Here is a 23,920-nt window from a genome sequence, read left to right on the forward strand (position 1 = left end):
TAAACTGTGTTATAAACCAGGAGCTATATAATGTATGTATTAAGTTGGTAATTAATTATTCTGACTATTGTGACATTGACTATTTCATTATCAGCAACAAAAAACTACTTTTTTTCTTTACAATAGTCTGATCACTTTTGAGGTTCAACCAAGTAGTTTATTTTATTTCCAAAAGTGGTAAAAATAAGTAATTGCTAGTTGAAACACATTTTGATTTTATCTAATTAATTATTTAAATGGTCCCAAAAGACAAGCAGGAGAGATTAAATGATCCCTGCACTTACACTGCAAACTGCTGCCATCAAGAACGTTTGTGGCTGAAAGATCCAGAGAATTAGGCCTCTGTGCTTTTCTGGGCTTTGATGGTCCAGGATCTGCTACTGTGCTTGAAACACCCTGCGTAAGATCATCTTGCTCTGAACATGGATTACTGTTGTTGTTATTGGAATTAGTTCGGCCACCTTCCAGTGGCCGTTCCCTCCTGTCCACAAGACGATCCAGAACACCTTCATCATGGCCAGCCTGTTGCTCTCGTCTCAGTAAAGGTTCATGCTCATCAGGACTGGAATTAATATTCAGCCGGGTATCCTCACCAATGAATTGATTCTGCAGCATTTCTTGGCCCCTATGTGCCACTGTGTTGGTTGTCTGGCCATTTGGTACTGTCCCATTAACATACTGGGTAGCGGCAGTGTGGGAGTTAACACTGTGGTTTCGACCTGCCACACCATTCATTGTGACCGTCACCACATGAGGTTCTGCAGCATTGATTGTATTCATCTTGGCAACTCCAGTTTCTACTTGTTTCAAGTTTGATTTGTGCTTGCTGCCAAATTTCAGCCGGGGCTCCTTGGTTGAATTTTTGGTGTTTAAAGGCAAACTAGTAGGTCTCTTAGGAAGATTCTGTTGCTTGGGCAGAGGATAGATCTGAGTGGGTGGAACATCAGGAATTAAACATGCTTGGCCATTTGCAGCTTGAGTGAAGTCCTGCTGTCCAGTCACTTCTACTGCAAGTTTTATGAGTGGGTAAAGCAAGCTAGAACTGGTACTGCTCAGTGGGTCTGGTCCACTGAACTGTTTAAGAGAATGCTCCATGAGATTCTCATCAGAACTTTCCTTGAGGTTCTTATCAACTTCTTTTGGGTCCAGCTTGTTGGTCTCCAAGTCTTCTTCTGTCAGTTGTAAGCAGACAGGGGTTGGCCCAATTGGTTGTGAAACATTTGTGGCATGCAGATTTGTTTCATCTGAGTATGGCATCTCAGATATAGTGGTCATGCCAGTGCTTGGAGTGAGGCCAGTGGTGTTTGTGGTTGTTGTATTGGTGGACAGGCTGGTGACGCTTGTTTCAGGGCTGGGGATTCGAGCTTGTGCTTGCTGTCGTTCATAGTTAATTGAATTTCGGTTCTTTTCCCCTATAGTCAAAGGTGTGCTAGACATTGAATGCTCAGAGGAAATATTCTTCACAATGCTGTCAGTATGATGGATAGAGTCTTCAATGTATGAGGAAGAAGAATAATCAGGATAAGGGCCAATCTTTGGCACACGCCTATTGTGTGACAGGTTGCTTAAAGAAAGAAAAAAAGTGCCACATTGAGAATGTAAATTTATGACAAACTGACCCTCCAAGTTTAAGACCTCTGATTTTAGAGTATAAAATGCTCTTCATTTTATTCCTAACCCATATTATTCTAGAAGTTATTTTAAAATTCTGATCGCATAATCAAGTATCAATTAATAACTTGCTAAATGATAGTTTTATATTATTTAAGACTACTGAAAAACTTATGTTGATCTAGATATGATTTTCATAGATGTTCATTATTTTGATTTATAGGACTTAATTTAAATATGTCCCCTATAGTTTTGTAACACTACCAAATATATTTTTATGAATTGTATTCTTGCACAACCAGACAAAGTTTCATGAGAGGAGGAGCCATGGTGTATATTTCTTTTGTACTCCTACAATCCTAGATACATCATTGTGGCTACTCAACAAATACATTACCAGTTAAGTTCCAATGGCCAAATGGTATAAAGAATATAAGCGTTTAGGTTGTTCTAAAGTGCTTCCATTAAGAGGCAGTCTAGCAATAGAATGTATCTTCCTGGGGGTAAACTGAGCCATATCAATGAAAGTCCTACAGCCTAAGAGTATAATGCAGAGTGAGACAGATAAAGGAACAACAATTCAGAACTGCTCTCCAGTTCTTCACAGCCATCAACACCCGCTGAGAGGGATGGTTTTTGAGCATTACACTGTAACTTATTTAGGTTATTTAAAATAAAAGCCAGGACTAGCTTTAATTAAACAATGGCAACATTAATAGATACAAAATGTTATAGGAGAAAAGCAGCAGCTAAAGGAAAAGAGGTGCTATAAAGAAAGACTAATAAAGTTATGAGGGGAATGACAGGAAGGTGAAGAACAAAAAAGCAGCTGTACTGCACAAGGAAAGGACGTCTAGGTAAGGTTCAAAATAATGAAATCTAGAGTAGAATGACTATGGGATGAACCATGATTTAGGGGAAACTATTTAGAAGTGACTGGACATGAGAAACAGCATGTAAAGCATAGAACCGAAGGACTGTGGGGGGCAAAAAATGGGCAATGCAAGGAGGGGGGAGTAGCATCAAGGATTTCTTCTTACCATTCAGGAAAAGTTCAAAAGCACTTAAAAATAAAAGCAACTGACTCTTGAGAGAGGTAGAAGTAACATGCTAGAGTATAAAGAAAATACAGAGATCAGGGAAGACAGAAGTAGAAGACTATCCCCAGGTATGCATAGAGTGAGAAAATTTATATTTAGAATTGCTAGTTTTTACCTTCCTTGACTTGCTGATACATAAGGAATAAGGGTTCACATGCTGAAGCTAATTCAATCTAAACATAAGCAGTATAAACCCAATTTTGGGTCTATAATTCATAATACAAATTGCTCTTAGAAATTAGAACAATAGAAAATAGCAAAAAAAAAATATTCAATAATCAAGTATATTTTTATCCCAGTTTTCTCTGGTAACACTTTCCTGGGTGCTTTTCTGAAAAATTTTTAACATGTATTAAATAAAATGATAACTTTGTGGGAAAATTCCACCCCCAAACATGGAACAAAAAAAGTTCCAATTTTTTAAAGAAATTTTTTTTAAAGCCCATTTATTTAGAACCAAAAATCATAGTTCTAACAGAGAAATGTCTCATAAAGTAATATTCATGATGGGATAGAAAGACCTTATGAATTGCTTTCATGTAAAAGTAATAGAAGTATATTCTATACAAAAGAGCATTGGATAGGAAGGCTGGAAACCTTAGTCTCCAGGGAAACAGTGGTTAGATACACAGGCGAGTTCATAGTTTTATTCTCTCTTAAAAAAAAAAATTAAAAATTAAAAAAATTTTAAAAAGCAAGAGAGAGAGGGATAATAACAACCAACGATAAATTAGACAATTTATGTAGAAGTGCTTATAAACTTTTGGAACTATGAAAGTGTTTTGCCTTTATATTTTAGGGAAGTAGGAGCATTAGTAAAGACTAGTCTCTTTTATTATATTTTGAGATACAGAAAAACATAGATTCCATCTTGTACTTCTCCCAAGCAAAAATCTCTGTGAAAAAACAGGCATATTGAAAGAAAAATTATAATGTTAAAGTATATGAGTTAATCATTGCCTTATTAGACTGGTTTAATAGCATTTTTTTTTCCTATTCTCTGTTTAGTCTCAATTTTCAATATTGACTGATGAATGCCAAAGCCCTCTAAGTCTTACCGTTCATTTTGCATAGCAGTAGACATGGGATTGACTGTTGGGCTCACAGATTTGTTTCTTTCCCAAATCATCATAAGTTCAGCCATCCTCTCCTCAGCACACTGTGCAGTAAGCCTAGCTTCTGCATCCTGGTCCCAACAGTCTTCGATTGTCTCCTTGAGTGACCTCACTGCCTGTAATAAAGTAAATGTCAAATAGTATATCTTTAAAGAAAATTAAGTATTGAGATTTTGAGTGACATGAGATAAAAGAATGTTCTTTAACCAATATTTTACACAGCTATCATAAAATATTTTAGACTTCAGAGATTTGTAAAGGGTCACATTTCTCAAAAGATGAGGAACAGCTAAGCAAGCAGGGTTTAACTTAAACTCCTAAAGAATTACCCATAAACGTAAGCAGTTGTAAAAAGTTACATGGTTCGCCAAGGTCACAGGTTTATGTCATTATTCATTCACAGGACTGTTATTTCGATCAATAACCATTAATCTCACTTCAAAAATGAGCTTTGAATTTGATGGAATTTTGGCACGAGGCTATCTTCAATCTCTAGGTGAGCTTTTTTACTATTAGTAAAGAGTACTACATTCTAACTATGAAATTTAAAGGGTTGGCATTTTCTTATTCTTTAAACTAGTTTCAATAGTAGTATCTAAAGCAGTCTTATTCTGTAGTATTCACCCAAATCAGTAGTGAACAATAGTCTCCCTTTTGGGGAAAGTTGGTTTGAACTTCCTTTTAAAAAACAGATTTTTGGGGTGCCTGGGTGGCTCAGTTGGTTAATTAAGGGCTCGACTTCGACTCAGGTCATGACCTCGTGGTCCGTGAGTTCAGGCCCCATGTCGGGCTCTATGCTGACAGCTCAGAGCCTGGAGCCTGCTTCAGATTCTGTGTCTCCCTCTCTCTCTCTCTCTCTCTCTCTGTCCATGCTGTCTCTCTCTCTCTCTCTCTCTCTCTCTCTCTCTCTCTCTCAAAAATAAACATTAAAATAATTTTTTTTAAGTAAAAAACAGATTTTGTGTATTTGACAAACTGTCCATCCAGAATCCTTTCAGACTTGTTTTTGGATTTGTTGTTATTAAGCTTGAAAGTTTTTCACCTGCTGATATTCATAGTTCTTGTGCCTTTAAAACACATTAAAAAAAAATTAAGGTAATGGTTGTCAGATTTAACAAATAAAAATATACTACTTAATTTTAATTTCAGATAACTGACAAATAATTTTTAGTATATATTCCATGCAATGCTTAATCTGAGCATTTTATCTCATAAGCCTATTTTAAGCTAAAATCCTTGTTAGCAATCTTGGCAACATTTTTTGTGTTTTCCTAATAATCTCTGTTCTTGACAAACAGATCCAAACATGTAGGAAATTTGATAATGTTTATTCTGGGCATAGGCTAAATGAATACCTGCACCATGGCCCACCCCTGACACCATCTTTCCTGCTCCCTTGGGTCTTCTAAGCTGCCTGCCTCAGTGCCACAGCACAAATCCAAGACTATATCTTTTAAGGCTGAAATTTATATTGAAATTTTTTTACGTTTATTTATTTATTGAGAGAGAGAGAGAGAGAATATCCCAAGCAGCCTCTGCAATGTCAGTGCAGAGCCCTATGCGAGGCTCAAACCCATAAACCATGAAATCACAGCCTGAGCCAAAATCAAGAGTTGGATGCTCAACCAACTGAGCCACCCAAGTGTCCTGAAATTTATATTGAATTTTGAAATCTATTTTAATATATGTTCCAGGCTCTGACTACTGAGTAAAATTCAAACAATATAGATATCAATTAATAATCTTCTCATTAAATAATAATCTACCTATTTCTCAAATTTTAGAAGAACCTGAAGAATAGATACTGATCATACAGAGTTTAAGGGCAACTGTGTAATTTATGTTATGTTATGTAATTTATTTATGTTAGAAGTAAAGTTGAATCTGTTATTTATGGTAGTTATGTTCTATAAAGTTGCTGTAAATGCTGAATTAGTGAACACTGAACCATTGTTCCTGGGGGAAATACGGGGTTAGACTCCTGTGAGCCTCTGGCCACAAGATTTTTGCCAACTGATCAACACATAATCTTGTTTTGTGTTTCTGTTTAAAGACATCTTTTTTCTTAAAGTTTATTTATTTTGAGAGAGAGAAAGTGTGGGGGAGGAGAGGCAGAGAGAGAGGAGAGAATCCCAAGCAGGTCTGCATGCACAGTGAGGCTAGAACCCATGAACTAAGAGATCATGACCTGAGCTGAAGTTGGATGCTCAACCAACTGAGCCACCCAGGCGCCCCCCTGTTTAAAGACATCTTTAAAAACAGTTATTAATTATTAACTATGCTCATGGCCAATAGCACTCTACATAATCGCCTAACAAAGTAAATCTAGCATACATTTTTCTTCTTCAAAAGGCACATCACAGCCTTTTAATGCTTCGGAGCACTGTACTCAGCACTTCAGCACTGCATGTGGGGCTATTTTAACCCAGAAATCACTAACAAAATGCCCCAAATGTGAAAAATATGCTAAACAAATGCCAAAAAGGACACTTGTTTATAGTATAAGAGATGAAACAAAAAGACAGAGTGCCTTGTTGATTTCATTTGGGAAAATATACATCTGATGACTAAAGTTTTTTGCTGCTCTGTGTACATCCATGAATGACCATAAAAGCGTTCAGAGTACTGATTTGGGGATTACAAATCAATTTTAGCAGGTAGTCAAATTCCACATATGAAATCTGTAAACATGAGAAAAGACTGTATGTAATGGATTTAAAACTGACTTGGATTTGAAGACCACAAAGGAAGTTCAGAAATCAACTTAATTAACTTTTTAAATAAACGCACCTCTAAAAACTAGTTATACATTTATCTTAGTGGATTTTGATATTGGTTTGATAAAATGAGTTTGTCTCCAGTTATGAAATGAGAATTTTTTCTTTTTATTTTGAAATAATTTCAAATTTACTTTCTTGTCTTTCACAGCCTTGACATTTTTGAGGATTATAGGCCAGTTACTTTTTAGAATCTCAGGATTATAGGCCAATTACTTTTTAGAATCTCATGATTAGATTCAAAGTTTGAAACTTTGACAGAAAAATCACAGAAGGGATGCTGTGTTTTTCTCACTGCATCTTATCATGTGGTTCACAATTTTGATTTATCTCATTACTAGTGAAGTTAACCTTGATCACATGTCTGAGTTGGTGTCTGCCAGGGTTCTTTCTCTATTGTAAAGTTCCATTTTTCCCTTTTATATTCAATCAGTGGGTTTTTTTTTTTTCAACGTTTATTTATTTTTGGGACAGAGAGAGAGAGAGAGAGAGAGAGAGAGAGAGAGAGAGAGAGAGAGAGCATGAACGGGGGAGGGGCAGAGAGAGAGGGAGACACAGAATCGGAAACAGGCTCCAGGCTCTGGGCCATCAGCCCAGAGCCCGACGCGGGGCTCGAACTCACGGACCGCGAGATCATGACCTGGCTGAAGTCGGACGCTTAGCCGACTGCGCCACCCAGGCGCCCCAATCAGTGGGTTTTTTAAAAACTTCCATCAGTGTTTTTGGGGTGGGAGGAATACTTAAAGTGTCTGTAAATATAATGTTCTCTATACACTTTTCACCCACCATTTTTGGCATCTCGATGTTTGTTGGCTGAATTTCTGTGATGATTGCTAGTTACAAGACATTTAAAAAATGATAGTAAACACAAAATAGAAATATGGACAAAGGGCACATAAAGGAGAAGTGCAAATGCCTTATAAAATATGCAAACATGTTTAATCTTATTCACTATGTTGAGGCAGTACAGTGTAGTATTTAAGAATATTAGTTCCCAGGGGCGCCTGGGTGGCGCAGTCGGTTAAGCGTCCGACTTCAGCTCAGGTCACGATCTCGCGGTCCGTGGGTTCGAGCCCCGCATCAGGCTCTGGGCTGATGGCTCAGAGCCTGGAGCCTGTTTCCGATTCTGTGTCTCCCTCTCTCTCTGGCCCTCCCCCGTTCATGCTCTGTCTCTCTCTGTCCCAAAAATAAATAAACGTTGAAAAAAAAAAAAAAAGAATATTAGTTCCGGTTTTGTAGCAAGAGTGCCAGCTCAGTTAAGAACCTGGCTTCAAATCTTGGCTCTACTACTTACTAGCTGCAAATTAAAACAAGATCCATTTTCACCTATAACATTAACAAAGATTAACAAAGGTTCCTATCCATCAACCATCTGTTCTCCTAATTTATAGGCAACCAATGTTACTAGTTTCTTGGGTATTCTTTCAGAGAAACTTAATGACATTTTTCTTCAAACAAATACCTGTCATACACACAAATTTATAGCTCCATTCATTACTAAACATAAAGTGTAACACAGTGAAGTGTACACAGTGAAATCTTTCTAAAGCCAAGATTTGGACAGCTTTCCATATAAAACTGAAAGAGACTGTTCTTCCCCAAACAGAGCACTGTCTATTGCACAGAGTCCCATTCACCAATTGCTGGCCCAGAAGACTCAGAAATACCAAAATCCAAGCAGCTAAAAATTGTATATTGACTGTTCTCTGTATCTGAAGTTAAGAGAGACATGGAATGAGGCTCTATTTATTACTTTTCATTATACAGTTGGGAAATAATTTTCAAAAAACTTTTTCAAAAAGAGACCCCACCCTCCACCAAAACAAGACAACTCATCAAGGCATTGTCCTGGATGTATGAAAATTTGATAAACAGAAACCTTGGTCTCTACCTCTATGAAGTTTCCATTTTTATGATAGAATCATCACTGATGCATAATAATACATAGTGGTTAACAACTGTTGAGATCTTACTATATACTAGACTGTGTTCTAACTCATTTAATTCTTTTATATTTTAAGGAGGCTCTATGCTTAATGTGGGGCTTGAACTCATGACCCAGTAATCAAGAGTTGTATGCTCCACTAGACTGAGTCAGCCAGCCCCTAATTCATTTAATTCTTATTTGAAATAAGTGGGAATTATCATCCCCACTTTTCATATGCAGGAAAAGAGACCCAGAGGAGAAATTAGGGCACACATCTAGTAAATGGCAAAGCTAAGGTCAAAGCCCAGGCTGCATAGCTCCACAGTTCATACATTATCGTATGTTGAATGCCTCTAAACTATGCTGATAGAACACAGCCAGTTCCTAGTGAATAAATGGGTTCTATTATAAAAGTTGTAAGTTGATTTTTTTTTGAGAAAAATCTTTATAAGTTCTAAACAAAGTATAAATAATGGTTAGTAAGTCATTTACACAAGTAAAGATTTAGAAGTAAATTAATATAATGAAATAGGGGAAGGGAAAAATAAGAAAAATAGCTGAGAATTTAAAGAGGTTGACTACAAACAGGATTCTGAGGTCCTGAATAACGATTTGGTCATAGATGGTTGTTCTAAAAGTAAGTAAAGCAATACTGAATGTCCCAGAGTAAGTAAAAAAATAGAGAAGAGAAGATTAAGGAAATAAACTGTATAGAAACAGAAAAATTAAGTCACCACTGGGGAGTTAGTTTAAGGTCTTTAAACAAATATTGAAAAAGGATTTGACAATTTAGATGAAATGGACAAATTCCTTCAAAGACATAAGACATAAACAACAGATGACTTGAATGGTTTCTGTATCTATAAATACGTAGTTAAAAAATTTCCCATTGAAGTAAAAGCAAAAATGAACTATTGGGACCTCATGAAGATAAAAAGCTTCTGCACTGCAAAGGAAACAATCAACAAAACTAAAAGGCAACCAACGGAATGGGAAAATATATTTGCAAATGTCATAGGACAAAGGGCTAGTATCCAAAATCTATAAAGAGCTCACCAAACTCCACACCTGAAAAACAAATAATCCAGTGAAGAAATGGGCAGAAAACATGAATAGACACTTCTCTAAAGAAGACATCCAGATGGCCAACAGGCACATGAAAAGATGCTCAACGTTGCTCCTCATCAGGGAAATACAAATCAAAACCACACTCAGATATCACCTCACACCAGTCAGAGTGGCCAAAATGAACAAATCAGGAGACTATAGATGCTGGAGAGGATGTGGAGAAACAGGAACCCTCTTGCACTGTTGGTGGGAATGCAAACTGGTGCAGTCGCTCTGGAAAACAGTGTGGGGGTTCCTCAAAAAATTAAAAATAGATCTACCCTATGACCCAGCAACAGCAATGCTAGGAATTTATCCAAGGGATACAGGAGTGCTGATACATAGGGGCATTTGTACCCCAATGTTTATAGCAGCACTCTCAACAATAGCCAAATTATGGAAAGAGCCTAAATGTCCATCAACTGATGAATGGAAAGAATTGTGGTTTATATACACAATGGAATACTACGTGGCAATGAGAAAGAATGAAATATGGCCCTTTGTAGCAACGTGGATGGAACTGGAGAGTGTTATGCTAAGTGAAATAAGTCATAAAGAGAAAGACAGATACCATATGTTTTCACTCTTATGTGGATCCTGAGAAACTTAAGAGAAGACCATGGGGGAGGGGAAGGAAAAAAAAAAAAGAGGTTAGAGAGGGAGGGAGCCAAAACATAAGAGACTCTTAAAAACTGAGAACAAACTGAGGGTTGATGAGGGGTGGGAGGGAGGGGAGGGTAGGTGATGGGTATTGAGGAGGGCACCTGTTGGAATGAGCACTGGGTGTTGTATGGAAACCAATTTGACAATAAATTTCATATTTAAAATAAAATAAAATAAAATAAAATAAAATAAAATAAAATAAAATAAAATAATAAAAATTTCCCATAAAGAAAACTCCAGGCCCAGATGGTTTCATTAATTAAGTCTACCAAACATTCAGGAAGGAGTTAATGGCAATTCTACCCAGGTCTTCCAGAAAATCAAAGAGGGAAGAATATTTCCCAACTTATAAGGGTATCAGAGAAAATAGCAGAGGAAGGAGACCAGTGAAAATTCTTCCCTGGAAGTACTAAAAATCCTGGTAAAAACTGTCAGAATTGGGGTGCCTTGGTGGCTCAGTCAGTTAAGCATCTGACTCTTGGTTTTGGCTCAGGTCATGATCTCGCAATTTGTGAGTTTGAGCCCCACATTGCGCTCTGTGCTGGAAGTGCTGAGCCTGCTTGGGTTCTCTCTCTCTCTCTCTCTCTCTCTCTCTCTCTCTCTCTCTCTCCCTCCCTCCCTCCCTCCCTCCCTCCCTCCCTCCCTTCCCCTCCCCAGCATGTGCATGTGCTCTCTCACTCTCTCTCTCAAAATAAATAAACATTAAAACCCCCCACAACTTAAGAAAAAAAACTGTCAGAATCAACCTTATTGAAGCTCTGAAAGTTGCTCAAATGTTTATAGCAACCAAGTAAAATATGAAGATGGTAGCCTGTGTTCCCCATGTGGGTATCTGGTCCCAGAGGGAGGAAAGTAATATTGTTTCCAAGAAATTATGTTGTCTGTTTTGACAGGTCTATGAATTCCTTGAAGAACCCATGAGAGGGGCCTGTCTTTATTCTGCCTAAATCAGAACTCTCTCAGGAAAGAGAAGTAGATATGACTAAATGGAGAACATTCCTTGAAATCACTGAAAGTCAAATAACAAGTGTTAAAATACAACAAGTGGGATAAAATACAACAATTGAGCCACAAAACAGAAATGCTGAAAGTGAGGGAGGAAAAGCTGGGGTGTTTGAGACTTTGGGGGAATGAGGGTTTTGAAAAGCTCCTGCATAGGGGCGCCTGGGTGGCGCAGTCGGTTGAGCGTCCGACTTCAGCCAGGTCACGATCTCGCGGTCCGTGAGTTCGAGCCCCGCGTCGGGCTCTGGGCTGATGGCTCAGAGCCTGGAGCCTGTTTCCGATTTTGTGTCTCCCCCTCTCTCTGTCCCTCCCCCGTTCATGCTCTGTCTCTCTCTGTCCCAAAAATAAATAAACGTTGAAAAAAAAATTAAAAAAAAAAAAAAAGAAAAAAGAAAAGCTCTTGCATATACTGGGAAACCTAGAAAAGTCATGCATTTATCCAGGATGGGATGCATGCTCAGAGAAGACCATAAGCTTTCATAACTGGCTGTCTTTAGGCTCTGCACTAGCAGAAAGTGAAGGCTAAAGCAGAATCGTAAAAGGTCTGGATAAATGTTAAAGGAGGGCCTCAACACAAGGTCAATCTGCAAAGACCCAAGGAGTCTTTTCTTTTCTTTTTTCTTTTTTTCTTTTCTTTTCTTTTCTTTTTGCCCATCAGGATGTTAAAAATGTCCAGTCTTAAATAAAAAATTACAAAGCAGGCAAAAACAAAAACAAAAACAAAAACAAAAACAAAAAACCAAGAAAGTATGGCCTATTCACAGGAAAAAAGAAATTAAAGAAACTGTCCCTGAGGATACAAAGATACTGGGGTTACTAGAAAAAGAGTTGAAATATGCTGAGGAACAGAAACAAAAAAGAAATGAAGAAAAATAAACACAGCCTAAAAGATTTGTGAGACACCATCAATTTTACCCAAATACACATAATGGAAGCCCCAGAAAGAGATGAAAGAAAAAGGGGCAGAAAGAATATTTGAAGGAATAATGGTCAAAAACATTTTAAATTTAATAATAACTTAATAATAATAATAAATTTAATAACAGAAATGAATCTACACATCCAAGAAACTCAATGAACTCTAAATAGGAAATACTTGAAAAGATTTATCCTGAGACACACTAGAATCAAACTATAAAAAGCCACAGATAAAGAGAATCTTGATAGCAGCAAGAAAGAAGTGACTTGAAATACACAAGTGATCCTCAATAAAAGTTAATAGCCAATTTCTCATCAGAAATCATGAAAGCCAAAAGGCAGAGGAATGATATATTTAAAGTGCTGAAAGAAAATGAGTGTTAACCAAGAATTGGGTTACACAAGGATTTCTAAAATATGAAAACAAAAATATATCCATGAAAGAAAAAATTGACAAGTTGGACTCCAGCATAATTAAAACCATCTGTTCCTATAAACTGTTAGGAGAATAACACAAACCATGGTCTGGGAAGAAATATTTTTAAATCATATATCTGATAAGGGACTTGTATTCAGAACATATAAAGAACTTCAAAAGTTAACAGTAAGAAAACAATCCAATTTAAAGTAGGCAAAAGACTTGAACAGACATGTCCTCAAAGAAGGATGGCAAAAGCAAGTGAAAAGATGCTAAATATTATTAGTCACCAGGGAAATGTAAATTAAAACCATTATGAGATACTACTACATACCTATTACAATATCTAAAATTAAGAAGAATGGCCATACCAAGTGTTGGTAAGGATGTGGAGGACTAGATAGAACTCTCATGTACTGTTGGTGTGAATAGAAAATGGTACAGCCACTGTGGAAAACTGTTTGGCACTTTCTCAAAAGGTTACACAGACATGTACTACATTCTATTCTTAGGTATTTACCCAAGAAACTGAAAGCATATGTCCATACAAAGACTTGTATATGAATGTTCATAGGAGGTTTACTTGTGCTAGCCAAAAACTGGAAATAATCCAAATATCCACCACCAAGTGAATGGGTAAACAAATTGTAGCATAACCATTCAAAGGAATGCTACTTAGTAATAAAAAGGAATAAACTAATGACACACATATCAACATGGATGAATCTGAAAATAATTATGCTATGTGAAAGAAGCCAGATAACAGTACGTACATATTGTAAGATTCCACTTATATAAAATTCTAGAAAATGTATATAAATCACTAGTGACAGAAAGCAGATCAGTAGTTGCCTGGTGATTCATGGAAAATAGAGAGAGGCAGGAAGGAGACTTCGAAAGGGCACAAGAAAAATTTGGGGGCTAACTGACATGTTCATAATAAGGACTGTGGTGATGGTCTTGGGTATACACATATGTCAAAACTTAATGAATTATATATCTTTTTTAAAAAAAATATTTACTTATTTTGGGAAGAGCACAAGTGGGAGAGGGGCAGAGAGAAGGGAACAGAGGATCCGAGGTGGGCTCTATGCTGACAGGCTGACAGCAGCGAGCCCAATGTGGGGGCTCAAATTCAAGAACTACGAGATCATGACCTGAGTCAAAGTCAGATGCTCAACCAACTGAACCACCCAGGTGCTCCAACAAATTATGTACCTTAATATGTGCAGTTTAATCTATATAAATGATCTCTGTTTAAATGTTAAAATTTGTTGAGGAGATAAAATAAGATTAGAGAAAAATATTCAGGCAAAATCAGATGAGTGCTTCAACAAGGGACTCTAACTGCAAATATATAAATAATGATACCCAGCATTTGGGTAAATGAGATAAAGGGGTTATCATTATTAACAATGATGAAGAAAAACAAGCAGAAAAAGTAGGGAAAAAAAGAAAAGAAACTTTAAAATCTTTCCCACCTAATGACAGGAAAACGGAAGTGAGGGCTCATGGATGGGTCATGACATGAAATTAGCTTAGTGGGTTGGGAAACAACATTTAAAACAAACAACTATACCAGTCTCCCCAAACTGAATACTCTAGGCTAGAATAGAAAATACCAAAATATAGAGTATGTAGTAAAGTTAAGTATAATCCTCAAGGCACTAGATCATGAGGTGCATGTGTTATTTCTTAATGTAGATTGTGTGAGAGGGAAAAAAGTATGGGAAATGCTAAATTCCAGATCATAGCAAAAGTTTGCTGATTTGTCAAGAAGAGAATAGTAAAAGTTGAAATAAGTATGAAAAGAAGAAGGGAGGGATAGTTTCTGGGACACATAGTATATGTTAGAAGACTGGATTTAATGGGTGGAGAAAGAAAAGATTAGAGGAAAAAAAAACAACTGAGGAACTTTCAAACTTTTACATGACAATACATTGAGATAAAACTGTTGAGAAAAAGAGGTTATACAGAAATAAGACTAAGGAATAAAGATAAGCCAGACAAATGATTTCAAAAGGGGAAAGAGAATAAGCCAGTATTCAAAAGAGATTAAGAAACAGAGGCTCAGAATTTGGAAAAGAATGAAAAATATGAAGAATGGTGGTGTGGTTAAACAAATTATAATCTGGACATTTTGTGTATGAGAAAAAAGCTATTTAAAAAATAAATTTTGCCTATAATTTCTTATTATTCCAATTGAAACTGTGTGTATGTGTGATTGTTACAACAGTTCATTTTTAATATAAACTCTGTAAGTTCAGGGGAAAAAAATAAGTCATTCATAAATCCAATATTCAGAGATAACTATGGTTAACATTTTCATGTATTTCCCTCAGACTATTTTCTATACTTCCATTTTTTATAAGAAAACTATTCCCCTCCCCCTTTTTTAAATGCCTATTTATTTTTGAGAGAGAGTGTGAACACAAGCAGGGGAGAGGCAGAGAGAGAGAAGACGACACAGAATATGAAGCAAGCTCTGGGCTCTGAGCTGTCAGTGCAGAGCCTAACACGGGGCCCAAATCCATCAACTGTGAAATCATGATCTGAGCCAAAGTATGACACTTAACCAACTGAGCCACCCAGGTGTCCCCTTCCCCCTTTTATTGCCTGATCTATTTTAGGTCCCTGGCAGTTTTTCAAAACTAGTTTTTACACTCATTTATATTTGGAACATTTTGAGTTTTGTTATTATAAAATATTTTTAAAATTCAATGCAATTATGAAGCAAAAATATCTTCTTTTAGATATAGAGGTATCTTTCTCTTTTTATAAACTATGCATTTGTTATATTCCTCTCTAGTATTGGATTGTGTTTACAAAGAAGCAGTTATATTGACTATAGCACATTAGACTTAAATGGATTCACTGGAAGTAAACCAAGTATTACTTATTCCCTACTTCCCTACTCTAAATTGGAAGCACAAAGTTTTCAGGTAAATATGAATACGATGCATATCCTGTAATGGCAAGGTTATTAAGAGATACTTGAAAATAATGAGTCAAATTTCTTTGGTGAAATAAAATATTAAGATGAAGTATTTTACTAGATAAAATTTCATACAGAAATTTTTCCTTAAGAGATGCTTTACTGTGAGGCTAGCATATCTAGTGAATCCTGGTACGGGATTCAGCCTCACCTCTGCCAAAGCCTTTTTAAAGATATGTCCCAGTTCCCAAACAGGGACTGCAGTTTAGAGGCAATCTTGGGCATATGTTTTTGGCAATAGGTCTTCAATTGCCTTGAAGAAGATGTCAATCTCATCTGAAGCGGAAGCCTTCCTTGACCAATGGACAAGATGACAAGTGGAGATGACCAATGGAGAAAATATTCAGTCTAATTCTGTATGGAAAAATATGACATCTCTAGCCTCTCTTTGACATGCCGCCATCCCATATAAGTGGGGATCAAGAATGAAAATACGCCAATCCTATGAAGACAACCTAAAATTAAAATGCAAAAATACATAGTAATATGATTTAAATTGCTTAATGAATTTTTCATTTTTGTTCTTTAACTACAGTCAAGAAAATTATTTGTACAAAGTATCAAAAATTCTGATTTACACCTTGAGAAATAATCGAGTACCTATCACATTCTTTTTTTTAATGTTTTTTTTTTGAGACAGAGAGGGAGAGAGAGAGAGAGAGTGCACACACATGTGAGTGGGGAAGGGGCAGAGAGAGAGGGAGACAAAGGATCCTAAGCAGACTCTGCACTGATAGCTGTGAGCCCGATGCGGGGCTCGAATTCATGAACCGTGAGACCATGACCTGAACCGAAGCTGGATGCTCAACCAACTGAGCCACCAACGTGCCCCACAAATTCCTGTCATAGTCTTTTTTTTTTTTTTTTTTTTTCACCGTTTATTTATTTTTGGGACAGAGAGAGACAGAGCATGAACGGGGGAGGGGCAGAGAGAGAGGGAGACACAGAATCGGAAACAGGCTCCAGGCTCTGAGCCATCAGCCCAGAGCCTGACGCGGGGCTCGAACTCCCAGACCGCGAGATTGTGACCTGACTGAAGTCGGACGCTTAACCGACTGCGCCACCAAGGCGCCCCTCCTGTCATAGTCTTAAAACAAGAACAGATTATTATGGAAGAAGCAAACACTAAGAATTTCTAGAAATTATAAATATAAGAGTGGAAAGTAAAATTTTAATGAACAGATAACCAATAGTGTGGTGAAGGTGAAAAATGAAAGAGTGATTTAAAAGCTAAAGCTGAGTAAATCTTGAACAATGTAAAACAGAACAAAAAAAAAATGGAAAATACAAAAAACAAATTGAGACCTGGAGTGTCAAGTGAACCAATATTTTGAGAAGGAAGAAATGGAAGAGGAGAAATAATTTTTATTTTTTTTTATTTTTAAAGTTTACGTATTGATTTTGAGAGCGAATGAGAGAGAGAGACAGAGCATGTTGGGGGGGGTGGGGGCTGGGCAGAGAGAAAATCCCAAGCAGGTTCTACACTGTAAGCACAGAGCTCAAACCCATGAACCATGTGATCATGACCTGAACCTAAATCAAGAGTTGGATGCCTAACTGACTAAGCCACCCAGGTGCCCCAATTTTTAATAATACAAGAAAATCCCTCCGAATTGAAGAAACTTCTGAGTTTTCAAACTGAAAACCTGTCTACTGCAAAGCAAAATGTGTGAAAAGATCCACGCCTACATATGTCCAGGTGAAATTTGATAATTTCAACAATAAAGTAAAAGTGTAAAAGCTTATAGAGACAAGAAAACAAGGGCATAAAACAAAGAGACAAAAAATAATGAAATGAGATTAGATGACTCTGGAATTCTTAATATGTCTGAATGCTTGAGGACAATAGAGTAGTGATTTCACAGGAACCACTATGAGGATTTTGTGATTTTGATCTTGAAATCATTACCTGGCCAAATTATTATACAAACATGAGGACAAGATAAAAACATTTTTGAGGGTGCAGGTATTCATACTACCCATACTCATACTAACACATATCACTTAAAGAGGCTTCATCAAAGAAATAATGACTTACAAGAAAAAGAATGAGATTTTTTTTTTTAATGTTGCTTCTTGGTAGAATCTATAGAGAAGAAAGAAATTAAAAAGCGCCATGTATATCAAAGAGAATCCAGTGGATGGTGACTTTTGAAACATTCTTTCTCAAGCAGCAGAGGCTTATATTAACTAACATAGGATTTTTACTTCCTTCTCTATGAGTCCAAGCACAATACTATATTGTACAGTGGATGTTTACATAATCATAATTCTACAATTTCTGATGTTTTTATTTTGAATTTTAGAGCAATCTGTAGACAAAACACAAATTATTTAATAATAGTTACAGCATTACAAAACTAGGAAAGAGCAAATGAGAGATAATAAGAAATAATAATAGATATGGTAGTCACAGTTATAACAGTAACCTCCAGAAGAAAAAGTTAGAAACAAAAACCAAAACCTCAGAATGCTGTTAACAGGAGTTACTTTTGAAGAGTGGTGCTAGGGATATGTAGTCTTTTCCTTTTCCATTTCCTTTTTTATGCCCTTCTATTTAATTTGATTTACCATGTATAGGTATAACTTTATAATTCTTTAAAAAATGTTTAAAATAAGAAATATAGGTACTACCATCAATAAAGGGTAATTCAATAATTAGGATATATCATACAATAGAATACTGACTAAATGGATAAAGAGATACATGACAGGTATTGACATGAAAAACTGTACATAAGCAAAAAATGATACTGGATAATGAAATGATCCTACTTATGTTAAAAGAAATTATATGACAAAAAGAGAGAGAGAGAGTATGTGTGTGCATGTGCGTGTAAATTTTGTAAGATATTTATAGTGCTGTAGCAACAATTTACTAAAATGGCAGAAGCCTTTGTAGATATTTTAGCATTTTAGACCACATTTGTTTTTTAAATATTTTATTTTTTTTAATGTTTATTTATTTTTGAGAGAGAGAGAAAGACAGAGTGTGAGTGGGGGAGGGGCAGAGAGAGAGGGAGATAGAATCCGATGCAAGCTCCAGACTCCGAGCTGTCAGCACAGAGCCTGACGTGGGGCTCAAACTCATGAACTGTGAGATCATGACCTGAGCCTAGTTGGACGCTCAACCAACTGAGCCACCCAGGCACCCCTAAAGATTTTATATTTAAAAAAAATTTTTTTTAAATGTTTATTTATTTTGGAGAGAGAGAGTGAGACAGAGTGTGAGTGGGGGAGGGTCAGAGAGAGGGAGCCACAGAATCGGAAGCAGGCTCCAGGTTCTGAGCTGTCAGCACAGAGCCCCATGTGGGGCTGGAACTCATGGACTACGAGATCATGACCTGAGCTGAAGTCGGACGCCCAATGTACTGAGCCACCTAGGCACCCCTGAGATTTTATTTTTAAATAATCTTTACACCCATCATGGGGCTTGGACTCACAACCCTGAGATCAAGAGTCACATGATCCACCAACTGAGCAAGCCAGGAAGGCCCTAGAATGCATTTTTTAATAGGCAGAATTTAAAGCATACCTTGGTTTCTTTTTTAGGTAGTTTAAATTTCTATTGAATATGTAAGTCTGCACTAATTAACATTTTTGGTACCACTCTCAAGAGAGTAAGATGGAATTTCAATAATGTTTAAAAATATTAATCTGTTAATTATTCCAGCTGTTATTCAATTTGGCAAGCTCAGACACAATTTAGTCTCTCTAGTATTTTTACTTGGAAAAAACTACATCTGAACCAAAAAGAGGACTTTTTTATATTGAAAATTTTGAAACTGTATAACATCATAAAAGTCAAGCAAGGATTTTTGGCATTAGACAACTCTAAAAACTATTAACATTAACAGTCTATTTTTGCTTCAAACAACATTAAAACATATTCAGTCATAAGTCCTCTTTTTAATAATTTAGTTTTTTTCTTACCAGGCTGTTTTCTTTCCAAGCTTCTGGGAATTTGGGTCTCTGTTTTTCCCTAGACACCAGAACTTGCATATCTTCAAAAGTGGGATGGTTTCCAACTTCTGTCTGAAAAGCCATCTGGTATTCTGGTACAGATTCACCTGTGTATTTTTTTAAAAAATGAATAAAGTAAAATTTTGAATTATTATAAAATGATGGAACAGGAGCAGAATTTCTGATACTAAGTAAGCAAAGAAATTATGTCACAATCTTTTTTATTTTTTTTTAATCCTTTGGGCCTATTTGGAAATGCAAAAGAGATCCTTTTGTGGGTTTAATACAATATTAATTAATAAAGGTTTTAACTAAAATAGTCTTTAATAAATTAAATGTCTGTTGATAAATCAAGTGGTAGTTTCAATAATGGACATAGCTATTTTTTTTTTTTAATTTTTTTTTTCAACGTTTATTTTATTTTTGGGACAGAGAGAGACAGAGCATGAACGGGGGAGGGGCAGAGAGAGAGGGAGACACAGAATCGGAAACAGGCTCCAGGCTCTGAGCCATCAGCCCAGAGCCCGACGCGGGGCTCGAACTCACGGACCGCGAGATCGTGACCTGGCTGAAGTCGGACGCTTAACCGACTGCGCCACCCAGGCGCCCCCGGACATAGCTATTTTTAAATGGCTTCTAGAATTACTAAATTGGGGGGGATTATTACATACATAAGGTGCATTTAATACTTGAAAATGCCTGAATTCTTACCCCATACAGGGATTGAGGGTGGTGAATATAAGGAGAAAGCCCAGGATATAGTATAACACATGTCTGTAGAACCAAATGTAAGTGTCTAGGATGTATAGTCATCATGTCTTAATATGTCACTGGCTCTATTATAGTCCAGCCAGATTGTATCAAATGTCACAAAAATTTTTATGATAATGGCCACGACAGAAAACTCAATATACTGATTTTTAAAAAATCCCTAAGAAGTAATATCTAGATCAAGGATTTTTAAGTATCATTAACTATTCTACCACTATTTAATAACCCTATTTATCACCCCTAAGCACAATCAGCTGCTTGTGATAAGAAGCTTTGATTTTTACAAAATGTGATCAAATTAAACTTAATAAACATACTGTGCCATACAGAAGACTGCTGGGACAAGGGTCAGAATACCAGTGGTCTAGTCAAAATCTTGACAAAGAACACAGGAGAGAGACTGTCTGCTGGCCCCAGCTCCCATCCCATTAGAGTGACACGATAAATTAGAAGGAAGAACACCAGAATGCAGGATAAGGCACTTAAGCTCCAATCGTGTCTTCATCTCTACCCTGGAAAAGTCATTTAACAATTCTGTGTTTTACTTTTCTTGTCAGCAAAATGGCAATGTCTGTCTTCCTTATCTCACTCACATGGAAATAATACAAAAGTTATGATGACCAGATAGAAAATACTTTATAAAACATTTATTTAAGTTTTACGTTTCAATTTTCAATTTGGATATTCAAAAACCTATAAACATTTTCCCTCCACCAATATTAAAAAAGATTATATTACAAAGATTAATTTTATAATTTATGCAACATAACCCAAAAGTTTTGGAATATTGCAGTATCTATACAAATGATATTTTGTAACTCTAAAGATTTAAGCAAATACTTATTGTTTTTTAAGTTTATTTATTTACTTTGAGAGAGAGAGAAAGTGCAAGTGGGAGAGGGTCAGAAGCGGGGTGGGGGGAGGCGGGAGGGAGGGAGAGGGAGGGAAGGAGGGAGAGGGAGAGGGAGAGGGAGAGGGAGAGGGAGAGGGAGAGGGGGAGGGAGGGAGGGAGGGAGGGGGAGAGAGAGAGAGAGAGAGAGAGAGAGAGAGAGAGAGAGAGAGAGAGTCACAAGCAGGCTCCATACTGTCAGCACAGAGCCCAGTGCGGGACTCTAACTCATGAACCATGAGATCATGACCTGAGCTGAAATCAAGAGTCGGATGCTTAATTGACTGAGCCACTCAGGCACCCCTAAGCAAATACTTACTGTTGACAATCACCATCAATATTGAACTTGAAAGACAAAACCAGAAGTTTTAATCCTGCTAGTTAGTATATCACTTTTGTTCATGAAACCTCATCTAATAAAACCTCAATCCATAATGTTTGTGAACCAGAAGATATTTACTAGTACATCATATCTGTTTCTCTGAGACATATACACAACACATATAGATGTCTTCCAAGTATTATTTATTAGTCACTTTTTTTTCAAATGCTGGTTAAGTAGAATAACTAAAAATTCATAATTTTACTTATTTGTTTTAAGCAGGTCTAAAATATAATTAGAAAACCTACTAAATAAAATTGATATACAATCTTGTTTTGTGAATGAAATGACATTAAGAATTGCAAATTTCTTTTTTTTTTAATTTTTTTTAAGTTTATTTATTTTTGAGAGAGAGAGACAGAGCGTGAGCAGGGGAGGGGCAGATAGAGAGACACACACACAGAATCCAAAGCAGGCTCCAGGCTCTGAGCGGTCAGCACGGAGCCCGATGCAGGGCTCGAACTCACAAACTGCAAGATCATGATCCGAGCTGAAGTCCGATGCCTAACCGACTGAGCGCCCCAGGCGCCCCAGAAGAATTGCAAATTTCTAAGAAATCTTCATGGTTCTTAATCTAATTGTTCAATAGATACTTGTTTAGAGCTAACTTAGTATTAGGCACTAGGGACACAAAGATGAATGTTAATGACATCATCATCATGAATTATATTAGTCTTACTGGATTTCCTTAAAACTTTATAAACATTGGATTGCTCAAGGGAGGTTTTATAATCCCACTTTCTTTCAAATTGTCCAAAATAGATCAAATATCTAGAATATCAGATACCATTCCCTGCTTCTCACCTCATTTGCTATTTGTTAATTATGTCTCTAAGCAGTTAGGAACATTTTAGTTCCCTTCTTAAATTATGCTTATTCTTTCTTCCTTCTTCTTTCTCTTGCCTTCCTTTTTTATCTTCCTTTCACATTCCTTCTTTATATAAACATTGCAGCATTTCACTCTTTCTTTGTAATACAAACATCTAATTCATTTATTCTGCATATATTTTACAGCGAGAATCAGTCTACATTACATAGTGTTTACATTTAATAATAAAGCATGTACTGCATTTGGAGGTGTATCATATAAATCTGAAAAAAATGTTTTCCAAAAATGTTATAATTATAACATGCTATTCTCTATGCTTATTAATATGTTTAAGGGTTCCTTTTTATTCAACTTCCATCCCGTTTCATTGTTAACATTTTTAAGAGTATCTTGTATCTTCTTCCTGTGCTTTCCTAATACTTTTCCTTCCCATACTCTGATATTTCCATCTTCTCTATTCCACAGAAACTCCTCTAGAATACTAATGACCTCTTGTTATTTAAATTCAAAGATCATTCTTCAGTTCTATTTCCTTTTGACCTTATATTACATCTATTGCTATCAATCTTGGTTCTTAATATTTTCTAACACTGACTTCCAAGATACTATGATTTCTTGTGGGAGATGCAGGAGAGAAGCATCAAAGGAAAAGACTCCAAAAGGGAAGGGCTGGAGAAGGTGCAAGGCCTTAGGACATGTTTACACAGCTGAACATGGCTGTGGCAGTAAGGAACCCCTAGAGCCATTAACACTGTCCAGGGCCGATCCTCCTTCACACCTGACCCTTCCTAGTGTTACAGAAACCAATTAACTCGAAATGTAACCTTGAAAAGCTAAACCATTAGACTGATTAACACTCTTGCTTAGCTGACTTTATGCACATAGTCTTTAGCAATTATCCTAATAAAAAGACGCTTCATCCTGGAGTTGGGACTCCAGTATGAGGACCTTCACTTAACTGCACTTTGTTTGCAGACTCATCTTTTGCGACTCCGGCCATACTCCCTACAACAATTTCTTAGTTTTCTCACTATTTTTCTGACCAACAGTCTTCTAAACTAACCTACTGGTACAGGGAGGTCCCCCAATATTCAGTCTTTATGCAATAATTTTTTGCACTCTTCATTTGTTCTCTTAGCAGAGTGCATCTACTCATAAGTTCCCATTTACCATCTTTACATAAACAATTTCTAAATCATTTCACTTTTAGTTCTCTCAACATCCTTTTTATTTAAAAAATTCTTTATTTTTTAAACTTTTTAGAATGTTTTATTTATTTTTGAGAAAAAGAGAGAGAGAGAGAGAGAGAGAGAGAGAGAGAGAGAGAGAGAAACTAGCAGGTGAGAGGCAGAGAGAGAGGGAGACACAGAATCCAAAGCAGGCTCCAGGCTCTGAGCTGTCAGCACAGAGCCCAAGGCAGGGCTTGAACTCATGAACTTTCAGATCATGACCT

The 23,920-nt window shown here is 36.6% G+C and overlaps 1 protein-coding gene across 1 annotated transcript in view; it reads right to left on the reverse strand.

Annotated features, from left to right (window-relative positions):
• Positions 1–23,920, reverse strand: part of BMPR2 (bone morphogenetic protein receptor type 2) — a 202,699-nt gene that overhangs the window by 9,495 nt on the left and 169,284 nt on the right. The window contains exons 10-12 of the mRNA XM_047085535.1: positions 19,567–19,703; positions 3,770–3,942; positions 285–1,564 (exon numbers count right to left, since the gene is read on the reverse strand). Of these exons, the coding sequence (XP_046941491.1) occupies positions 285–1,564; positions 3,770–3,942; positions 19,567–19,703 (1,590 nt within the window). The remainder of the gene's footprint in view (positions 1–284; positions 1,565–3,769; positions 3,943–19,566; positions 19,704–23,920) is intronic.

Source organism: Lynx rufus, unplaced genomic scaffold (assembly GCF_022079265.1).
Source record: "Lynx rufus isolate CCGP_SWC_20201006 ecotype Redwood Valley unplaced genomic scaffold, mLynRuf1.p SCAF_2, whole genome shotgun sequence".
In the NCBI taxonomy this organism is placed as follows: domain Eukaryota; kingdom Metazoa; phylum Chordata; class Mammalia; order Carnivora; family Felidae; genus Lynx; species Lynx rufus.